The sequence below is a fragment of the Aquarana catesbeiana genome, linkage group LG01, assembly GCF_042186555.1.
Source record: "Aquarana catesbeiana isolate 2022-GZ linkage group LG01, ASM4218655v1, whole genome shotgun sequence".
NCBI lineage: Eukaryota > Metazoa > Chordata > Amphibia > Anura > Ranidae > Aquarana > Aquarana catesbeiana.
In genome coordinates this window covers 317,087,021-317,098,474 of record NC_133324.1, presented here as the reverse complement: position 1 = coordinate 317,098,474, position 11,454 = coordinate 317,087,021, and the positions used below count along the sequence as shown (strand labels likewise).

The 11,454-nt window shown below is 40.8% G+C and overlaps 1 protein-coding gene across 1 annotated transcript in view; it reads right to left on the bottom strand.

Annotated features, from left to right (window-relative positions):
* Positions 1-1,629: 1,629 nt before the first annotated feature.
* Positions 1,630-11,454, bottom strand: part of UBE3B (ubiquitin protein ligase E3B) — a 94,444-nt gene continuing 84,619 nt past the window's right edge. The window contains exons 22-29 of the mRNA XM_073629793.1: positions 10,815-10,925; positions 10,594-10,731; positions 7,397-7,462; positions 6,890-6,948; positions 4,457-4,639; positions 3,989-4,100; positions 3,791-3,883; positions 1,630-3,067 (exon numbers count right to left, since the gene is read on the bottom strand). Coding sequence (XP_073485894.1) covers positions 2,876-3,067; positions 3,791-3,883; positions 3,989-4,100; positions 4,457-4,639; positions 6,890-6,948; positions 7,397-7,462; positions 10,594-10,731; positions 10,815-10,925 — 954 coding nt within the window. The 3' untranslated portion in view covers positions 1,630-2,875. The remainder of the gene's footprint in view (positions 3,068-3,790; positions 3,884-3,988; positions 4,101-4,456; positions 4,640-6,889; positions 6,949-7,396; positions 7,463-10,593; positions 10,732-10,814; positions 10,926-11,454) is intronic.

The window sequence follows — 11,454 nt, the reverse complement described above, 5'->3', positions numbered from 1 at the left end:
TTACACAGTAAGAGGGTGCTGCTCATTGCTTTATGGACATCTAGCATGGGAAAATTTAAGCCCTTCAGCAGTTAGAGGTAAGCTCCCTTAATGAAAACATCTGAAACTAAGATAACAGCACCTTTTGATATTAGACTGGCTTCAGGTTAGTTTTGCAAATATTTCCTTTTGAATATATTTATGTTCTATGATAAACCAATTTTACCTATGATATATGATGAAAAATACATCAGGAGGTGAGGCATTCTTTCAGGGAGACTAGAAAGCATAACCACTGTTTTGCAGGAATATAATGGTAGCCCAGATGTGCTACAGCAGGTCATTATATATGAATAGAAAATACCTGGCAAAAACAATAAAACACTATGGCAACCTGAAGTACTCGCTTGTTAGGTTTCTTTGGATGGAGAAAGCAAAAAAGCCATATACTGACACAAATGCTTTCCATTACAGGCACTGGGGCGGCTTACAAAGAAAGACAATGCTAAGTATAATTATCCACTTAGCAAAATGCCTACAATAGGTAGACCAGCTTAATCTTTCCTCGTCTGCCCTGAGATTGCCAACTATTTTTTGTGCACACCTACTACAACAATACACTACTAGGTGCACTTTATCTCAGAATGGCTGGAATTTAAAATGTATCTTCACCCAAGACTGATTTCTGTTCTGGGGGGAGTAGAATAAGATTCAGTTGTTTTCTGAGTCTTTACTGCTGTCCAGGATATTAGCAAACCGATCTCTCCTACCTTGGCTTTTCAAATGAGCTACTGACTTTATTTACCTATAAAGATTCTTCATATACTACTACTAAGATTATACTAAGAGGTGAGTGATAGGGTATTTCTCTGTTCCATTCGATCTAGTGAATTTTCTACAGCTTAGTTGAGTTTAGCATATCATGACTTTGAAAGGGAAGTCCTATTGCAGGTCAGTAAAGACCCAAAGTGGGCTTGAACTCTGACCAGACTTCACATAAAATTCTGTTTTGGGCAGAATCATGCTTTAACCTTCTAAACCTATATAACCAAAGGGGAACCCCAACAACATGCTTTTTTCTTTTATTTCTGGTTGGCGATCTGGAGCTTTTTATACCTCAGTAAAATAAATACCTTTGAGGGACAGTGCAAGAGAAAGCATAATTTTAGCTCCAGGATCACAGACTGATATCAATAGATGAAGGTATTCATAGGTAAAGGAGTGGACGAGGTGATCTAACATAGCCAAGAATTTGGTTTCCTAACCTGTACGACTGAAGTTACCCCCTAAGAAATTGTGGCTGGTGAGTTTCTGACTCACTCTATAGTCCTGGGATTGTTGCCCAAAATGACTAAAAATGGTTGAACAGTGTCATTTGCAGTCTATGTGTTGCTTAAGAAAAAACACACTGTATTTAAGCTAATTTTCTAAAGAAAGACAAAATAATATTTAAAAAAAAAAGACAGAGGGAGACTTGCCTTTCATGATGTTAGAAGAAAAAAAAAAAAAATGACAAAAAAATATAAGACAAAATAGATGGGCATGACTCTACAATGGCGATTACATGGATGAATATTGTGAACATTGTGAACATTTTTATAACAGTGAGAAATACACATTTCTACAGTAACAAAATAAAGCCCACACTACTACTGAAAGGAGGGAGCCAGCTCCATTCCATTTACTGAAATGTCAATAAATACCGTAGTTTAAAATAATACTTATCAGTAAATGTATATACAGTAAGATGATGTTACATCCACTTGTTATTTCCTTGCCTTGACGTGAGCTTCATGAGTTCCTGTACCATCCTTAGATCTCCCAGTACCTCCATTTTCTATCCACTGATAACTAATCACTTGCAGTGATTTCTGGGTATGTCTGCTTTACTTTATTTCCTATATACAGTACTTACTACACTAAAGGATGATACTAGCACACTAGCATTGTCATAAATGTATGCATCCTTTTATGTCCTTACTTACAGCCCAGCCTTACAACAAGTTAAAATCTTACGTGATTTTTAATTAACTTTTTGCCAAACACTGCATCCAATAACAAATTTAGGTTTGCAGGTAAGTAGCTCTTCTTATGGCTTATGATTGTATTTTTTTTTTTGTCATTAATAGGCTGAAAAAAGGTTACAATCTTTGCTATCATTTTATTGCTGTTTGTGACCTCACCTCTATTTCTCCTAACTTCCTGTGTGGAAGTGCCAGGACAGGATGTGGGGAGAACCTCTCCAACAGGGATCAGAGAGCAATTATACACTTGGTTTTAGTAGAGTAGACTAGGTTTAGATCTACAATCTGTGCTTCCATTTGGGGTTAGTTGCATCACTTTCTGTGTAGACAAGGACAGAAAGTGAGGGGGGATTTTTTTCATCAGTGTCACATACAACTTTAAAAACCTAACCAGGGTTCACACAGTTCAAAACAAAAAACAAAAAAAAAACCTGGGCTTTAAAAAATACATCCTAATTTTCAACACTGTAGAGGAAAGTTACAGATTTTAAATAGGGAAGTTTTGTGCTCATTTTATAAATGAAATGCTGTGGGAGTTATTTAGCAAGCATCCCAAAAAACAGCTGTGTTGGCAATAGTAACGTATAGGCATACAGCTGCCCTATTCCATTGTGGTACAGCCTATGTATGAAATCTGGAGGCTAGGGTCAACACATATAGTTCTGCTTTCAGACACATTCATAGATAAACTCCAGTGTCTGCAACCTGAGGGCTTAAATCATACAATATAAGTAAACTGCATATTTAAAATAGTGTGATTCTGACACCTCTGCTTTTACACCACAGCAAATATAGAATACACTGTGTTGCCATAAGGTAGAGAATCCATACTGTTAAAAACAATATTAAGAATGAAGTCCATAAAACAAGTGCTAAGACAATTCAAAGCCAGTGTTCATGCTGATAGCATATCGGAGCTTCTCTCTCAGGATCGCTTTCTTGCTGTAGTTTGGAAGTTTTAGAAGGTTGAAGCAGGTAGATGAAGTGGGCAGACGACCCCCCGGCTCTCGTTTCCTAATAGTAAAGAAGCCACGCAGCACACTGCCTAAGGTGTCCCCAGTATCCTAAAAAAAAGAAAAAAGGTGCCTTTTATTTTTAAGAAAGATTTTTCTGAGTGCACTGCAAACAATTTAAAATGCTAGGGAGGTACAAAGTTAAAGAACCTAGATGTTCCAGCACATACCTGCACAGCAGCTTTCATTGCCCACCCCACTCCTGAATGCCAAGCTTTTCTAAAATGTGCAAAGTGGTTATATTTCAAGAGAGTGTCAAACTTGTCCGCTACCTCCTACCCCCAAACATTCCTATTGGCCTATGACTATGGTGGGCTACCTCACTTAACGATAAAAATGTATGCAAAACGGGAGGGATTGGCTAAGCTTGATCACTAGCAAGGAGTGCCAGAGCTTTGTCTGATCTGAATGCTGCCATTCTAACAAAGAAAAAGTAACGGTACCTCCAAATATTAATATGGTGCTAGTACCTGCAATGTGAGTAGGAACCATCATATCTCTAACTAGACACTGGAACATGTGTGGAAGCTTCCAACACATAGCATACAATGGCGCAATGCCCAAGCTGTCGTGACCATTATACAGGATATCAGAAGCTGTGCAGTTTTTATCCTTGCTTGGTGCAGTATAGAGACTCTAAAGTATTTTATTTATTTAAGGTACTTATAAAGCGCCGTCAATTAACGCAGCGCTTTACATATACATTGTACATTCACATCAGTCCCTATTCTCAAGGAGCTTACAATATAAGGCATGTATGAATTAGTGTCTCACCTGATCATCTGATACTTCTACACAGCGAATGGAAAATGGTGGTTTGAGGTAGGCAAAGCCAAGCAGAGGAGGGCGGGAACAACTTGTGATAAACTGAATTAAAAAAAACAAAAAACAAAAAAAAAAACAAGACAACATCATAAATTCATAGACAAGCAATATGGGTATTATTGATAAGTCTGTGTTACACTTTCATACCTTTAGAAACATGGCTTTTTCCTCAGAGGTAAAGTCATTGGCCAGAATATCCCATAGCCAAATAATGACTCTGTGACTGCCATGGAACCCTCCATAGTATACTGTGTGCTTCCTGTCAACAAAAAACATGTTCAGATAACAATATGAGTACATAAAGATCAGGTATTAAAATGGATAATACTAGGGTAACAACACTCACTGTACTGTATTTTATAGAGAAGTGGTTCTCAACCTCAGTCCTCAAATACCCCCAACAGGCCATGATTGCAGGTTTTCCTTCATCTTGCACAAGTGCTTTAAAGCAGAGTCAATGGCTTGGTATTTTGGACAGCTATTTTATCTAAGAGAAATTTCCAAAATATGGCCTCTTGGGGGTACCTGAGGACTGAGGTTATAGAGGAGCAGTGTGTCAACCTAGTCCCGTGATTATACATATACGCCTATATATGTATAATGTACTTAACTTACTTTAGATCATCCAGGTCAATCTCAGCATTGTCCCCTGATATAAGACGCTGCAGTTCTGGAGCAGAAAACATGCGTATCCACTCTGGCCGGATGATGGAACGAAAGCCGCTTATTAGTGCAGCCGTTTGGTTTTTAATCTGAGTGTGCATTCGGAAGTGAGCCATGAGGTGGATGTAACTTATCCTGAAAAACAGACAGTCAGGATCAAACATCAAATACTCTGCTAATGTACAGTCTCTGGTGTTTATGTCCCTTTCTTTAGCGCTTCTGAATTTAAATAGTCACTGTTAGGTAGTTAGAAAGGCAGAAAAAAATGACACCTGGCCATCAAGTTCAAATGTGGGTACTTGCAGTAATCTCAGGCTGCATTCACACCTGGGCGTTTTGAATCGCGTGCAGAATCGACGCAATTCTGCCTGCAATTTTAAAACGCGCTGCTAAAATAATAAATCACACCATTACACATGAATTTCATATGGCATTCATTTTAATGTCACCTAAAAATGCAATGCAGTTCTGCTGCGATTGTCGTGCGAGAAATCGTGCAATTGCGGAAAACCACATCACAGGAAGCTTGTCGCCTAAAAAAGGTTCAGGAGCTCCTTTCAAGCTATATGGTTTGCCGCAATTTTTCGCACGACAACCGCGGCAGAACAGCACTATTTAGGTGCCATTAAAATGAATGGCATCTGAAATTCGCATTGTGCGATTTGTCATTTTAGCAGAGCGTTTTGAAATTGTGGGCAGAATCGCAGCAATTCTGTTGGCAAATTAAAATGCCGAGGTGTGAATGCAGCCTCAATCTTCATTCTTAAAGTCTAACCAAGGTCAACATTTTTTTTTGGTTTTGGATAGGGTGGAGAGGGCTTAGAACACCTGTCAGTTTGTATTGCTTTCTGAGCCCCTGTTAGGGAGATTTACACTTTCTAATTCTCCCAAATTTTGGTTTGACAACGGAATAGTAAGAGAGGGGAAATCTTCCAACAGAGATACTAGTTCTGGTGACACGACAGGATTCCCTCACTTCCTGTTTTGGGACAGGAAGTGAAAGTGCATCTCCCCTATGGGACACAGATGGCAAAATAAAACAGACAGTGGTTATAATCCTCCCTTGCTCTATCCATAATGGAAAAAATATTGTCTTTAAGACGGTAAATGTATGGCTTTAACAGTGAAGGATTTTTAGACGTCTATATTTGTCACTTAATGTAGCTGCATTCCGACTCTCCACTTCTGGTCTGAAAGTCAACTGAAAGGTCCTATAGCTCTTCCTGATAACTCTTTATCTTACTCAATTTAGCTCCAATACTAAATGTCTAAAAAAACAGATCCAGCAACCCAGTCATCGTGGCAAGTAGTCAGACTGGTTGCCTATAATTATCTTTCATCATTAGGATGTTTAACCACTTGCCGCCCGCCATATAGCAAAATGATGGCGGAAAAGTGGTTTCAATATGCTGACTGGGCGTCATATGACGTCTTCAGGATATTAAGCCGCTTGGCGATCGTTGTTGCGGTGTGTCAGTCTGACACACCGCAACTATGATCTCAGTAAAGAGTCTCTGACGGAGACTCTTTACCAGGTGATCAGCCATGTCCAATCGCAGCTGATCACGATGTAAACAGGAAGAGCCAGAGATCAGCTTTTCCTCACGCGCGTCTATCAGACGCGAGTAGAGGAGAGCCGATCGGCTGCTCCTCTGACAGGGGGGGGTCTGTGCTGATCGATTATCAGCACAGCCCCCCCGAGGATTCCGACACTGGACCACCAGGGACTCCACTAGGACCACCAGGGAGGTCACCACAAGGTATGCCACCATAGACCACCAGGGATGCCATTTAGTGCCCACAATGGACATCACTGATTGGCAGGTATTATTGTTTGGCACTGATTGGCATCCATCAGTACCATACATAACAGTACATCAGTGCCACCTATCAGTGCCCATCCATGCCCATCCGTGCCACCTATCCGTGCTGCATATCAGTGCCACCTATCAGTGCCCATCAATGCCCATCAATGCCACCTCATTGGTGCCCATCAGTGCCACCTTATCAGTGCCTGTCAGTGCAGCCCCATCAGTGCCCATCAGTGAAGTAGAAAACATACTTATTTACAAAGTTTTGTAACTGAAACAAAAAAAAGCATTTTTTTTTTTCAAAATTTTCAGTCTTTTTTTATTTGATTATCAGGTAATAAAAATCCCAGAGGTGATCAAATACCACCAAAAGAAAGCTCTATTTGTGGGAACAAAATGCTAAAAATTGAGTTTGGGTACAGTGTAGCATGACCGCGTAATTGTCATTCAAAGTGGTCTGGGCAGGAAGGTGTATAACTGCCCTGTATTGAAGTGGTTAACATACATTTAGAGAAACATTATGCAAAATCAACATGAACAGCAGTCGGTGCTACTATAAAATGTGCTTACTTACTTGTTCTCATTAATAACAGTAATCGATTTCCCTCCCGGGACCAGTTCATGACACACCAGCTGAGAAAAACATGCATGTTAAAGTTAAAAACAAACCCTTTTTTATGCATCAGAGTTAACTGCAGTTTAAAACCTATTTTAATTTTCAACTTCAATTGTGGGGAGGGAAGGGGGTGAGTCATTTCTTTTTCACTTATATTAGTACATTTCTCCTTGAGTTATTGAATTTGGTAAACAGTCATTTTACAGAATTAGTCAAGGAGACACAAAAACATTTTAAAACTGAGCCAAGAGCTTCACCTGCTGACTCAGTATAATAATACAGAATATTAATATGCAATATTTCAGATTTCCCTAATCCAAAAAAAAAGATTTAAAATTTTTTTTTTCTGTATTGCCTGTCATAAATGAAGTGCAAGACCACTATACAATCCTTTTATATTGTACTATTCATTTTGGAACGTTAGTCACATGTCACACACATATCAAAGTACATAAAAATACCCACCTGTCCCATTACATCTTCATCATATGAAAGTGTGAGGCCCAGATCACTAATATCACCATCGTAACGCTGAAAAACATAATATACCAATAGTATTTGTTCAGAGGGAAGCACAGCACACAAGTAAGAGCGGCTTAGGTTTATTTCATTATGATTCCTATATTTACAGCATGGATAAATGAGAATTTTTTTTAAGAGAAAACAATGTGGTTATAGATAAAAGCCAGGCTTTTTCAACTTGAATTCTGTAGAACCCAAGGGTTCTTTCAGAGGCTGCTAGGAGTTTCTTAAGCAGTGGAAGATTTCTCTCCCACCTACAATGACTACTAATGTAAGAGGTTACTTCTTCCCTATTGGCCACAAACGTACAGGGGGGCAATTCTCCACTGACCATCAGCATAAGAGGACAGCACAATTCTCGCAGTTTGTGTTTCTTTTATCGCCATTGTTAATAATAATTTTATATTAAGATTTTCATTGTCTTATATAGTGGGGCAGTGTTTTTCAACCTTTTTTCAGTTAACGATTGAACAATCCCGGGGCACACCAGTCTGAGGGCTCGTTCACACCAGGAGGTACATCCAGGCAAGCATACCTTTGGGTTATTCTATGCCTGTGAGACATCCAAAAGGTTGCTGGCACAATTTTTAAAATCAAGAATTAATGGCACCCACACGTCTGCAAAAAACAGCACATATTTGCGCAGTGTGGGAAAACGCGATTTTGCATGTGTTACCACACTGCACCTGGTGTGAACAAGCCCTAAAATGTAGTCTGTGAGGCAGTGTTTAAAGATTGGTAGTTTTTAAATCTTAAACTTCCATATCCCCTTTTGCTCCCAACCCCCCACCCCTCCAGCACAACCCCTCCAAATCCCACCTCCTAGCACAAACCCCCCTCGCTAATCTCCCTTTCAAGCACAAATTCTGTCTCATAACTACAGGAGTAGTGACAGCAGCAGACAGGAGAAAAGAGTTGGGGGTGTGGGCTGTGTTCTACTCCCCCCCCCCCCCCAGCTTCTCTACAGCACAGGATTGTCCTCAAATACAACTGTATAGGGTTTGATTACCTTCCCCCTCCTACGATTTCTGCTGGAGCCATATCCTGTACGTTCTGATGTGAGAGCAATCTGGTGTTAACTCTTGTGTACAGACAGGAGGGGGAGAGCACAGCCCACACCTCCTCCTGGCTCTCTCCTCCCTGCTGCTAACTGTACCATTTCTGGCAAAACAGAACCAGTCAGGCCACCTGACATGTCATTAGCAACCAATGACCTTACCGCTTGGTAGAAAGCGGGTGGGCAGCCGGCACAGCTTTCTGTTTTGCTGGATTATGAAAGATAGCAGCAGGGAGGAGGAGAGAGTTGGGAGGAGGTGCAGGCTGTGCTCTCTCTCCTCCTCTCTGTACACAGGAGTTAACACAGGATCACGATCAGACCAAGCTGTTGCCATGGCACCCCAGTTGAAAAACACTGCAGTAGGGGAATGTTGTAAAATGATCTGCTCTGGGTATCAAATACTCTATAAACGACACACATTCTTTATTCTGCATAGCATACCAAGAGCTGTAGATTTTTTTTATACATTCTATTTTATTGAGTTTTTAAAAATATGAGCTGTAGATTTAATTATGTTTAGCAGGGGTTACCTGACACCTAACAATTATTTCAATTGTTCTTCCTGGGTAAAGATTTTGTGAAAGGCACAGAGCAGAGACAGAGACTGACAATCACCAGCTCTCTGCTCAGGTTGTACTGAGAACTGAGTAATCGGTGGTGTTTGATTACTCGATTCTCAGCCTTAGAGCTGGCGAGGGGACAGATGCAGCATCCACCTAGATATGTATGATTACAAAAAAAAAGCCCATACCCGACATCTTCTCTTTCCTGCTATCTGACCCACATGACAATTAGGCATCATTCACATGGAGCATATGCATCCATGCCCAGGGTGATGGACATGTACGTCCATGCGTACATGTCCATGCGTTTTTTTTTTTTTTTTTTTTTTTACTATGATCTGATGGACATGTACCGCGTGGGGATACTTGGTGTTTTGTGCATCCCTGTGCAGGGAGTCCAGTCAAAGTCAATTTGGACGCAGCAGCTGCATGGACATAGTCGAACGTCAAAATTTGACACGCAGACAGGAAGGGATGCATGTATCTGAACACACAGTATCTGCATTTGGATTTGTGCCCCCACTTCTATAGGTGAAGCTCTCTGGTGGATGCACATGCAGCAAAAAGTGGTTCAGCACACAGGACCTGTCTCTGCGCCTGTCTGAATGAGCCCTTGGTGGAATTTATCAAAACTAGAGCAGACAGAATCTGGAGCATCTGTGCAACCAATCAGCTCATAGCTTTCATTTTCAAAGCTGAACAAGCTAAAGCTGAAGTAGCTGTTCCAGGTTCTGACTTCACCAGTTTTGATAAATTCCCCTCACTGTGTTTTACATTTCTTACTCCTGACTACTGCATTGTAAGTACAGCACATGCTTTGTTAAAGTGGTTGTAAAGGCACAAGGTTTTTTTACCCTCATGTATTCTACGTATGAAGGTAAAAAACCTGTGTGCAGCAGTCCCCCCAGCCCCACCTAATACTTACCTGAGCCCCCTCTTGATCCAGCAATGTCCAGGAGAGCCTTGCCTTTTGGCAGCAACGGGAGACATTGGCTCCCATTGCTGTCAATCACAGCTGGTGAGCCAATCAGGAGACGGAGTGAACAGGAGTGCGCCTGCTTGGATGCCCCCATAGCAAGCTGCTTGCTGTGGGGACACCCGGAAGGAGGCAGGGGCCAAGGGGGCCAGTGAGGGACCCAAGAAGAGGAGAATCCAGGCTGCTCTGTGAAAAACCATTACACAGAGCAGGTAAGTATAACATGTTTGTTATTTAAAAAAAAAACAAAAAAACTTTAATATCACTTTATGGTACTGAGGTTTGTCTGTTACATATTTACTTGTGGCACAGTCATTAAAGCATATGGCCATTTAAGCCCCTCCCACTGTTGATGAAATCTGACCAAACCCACAGTTTTGGCGTGACGCCGCTATATTGGCCCATACAAATTTGGGTCAAAGAATGACCACCCCGGGCGTCGGATGTGCTAGCTACGCCACTGTGTATGAATACATTTAAATAAACATAATGACAACCAGTTTCAGCTACTTCCCAAAGCATTGTAGTATTATGTAGTACTCACCTTGATGGATGTTAGGTTCTTATAGAACTCAGAATCCAGTGAAGGTAGCTCATCCACTGAGCTATAAAATATGCTGTGATGATGCCCTAGCAGCTGACTCAAGAAGAATGAAGCAAAGGGGACATCTACTACAATACCCTAAAATAAGAACATACTTGATTGTCATTTGAACAGATGTTATTATGCTTTTTTTCATACAGGCATCTCAGATGGTAACTTACCTCATACACTGCCTTTCCCAGCATCTTCCCTACAAACTCGAACAACTGAAGGTAGTTTTCATGGATATATGAAGTAGGAGATGGGTATAATCTATCTCCAGTGCTTGTAGTCTGCAAAAAAAAAAAGGTGTAAGAAATGTAGTAAAGGGGAATTACAGTGTGTTTAAACCCTGCAAAATGTAATATTGGAGTTTACCAGTCCTTGGAGCCACTCGTGGTGGCTGCATTCGTTTTTTTTTCAGGATTTTTTACCTTTAATGTCACCTGGTGGTCTTGCCAATGAAACATTTCCTGTCCTAGGGTGACAACTCTCACTCGTAACTGGATCTATGGATGCGCAGAACACTAAAACAGAAAGTGTGTCCGAACTACACAAATCCATTCCCAAAACGTTGGGGGGGGGGGGGATGTGTTCTGTATTTCACACAGCTGAACCAGGCAGGGCTGGTAACATTGTTGGCATTGCAGAGTACCCCAAGCACAGGGCAGCACTGAATTTCTGGAAAGATCAGCAGGTTTTTCACAAATATAACAAAAAATAGGATTTTTAAAAACAGCTTACCTGTAAAATCCTTTTCTTTCGAAGGACATCAAGGGACACAGAGCCACAGTAATTACTGATGGGTTATATAGGGTATCA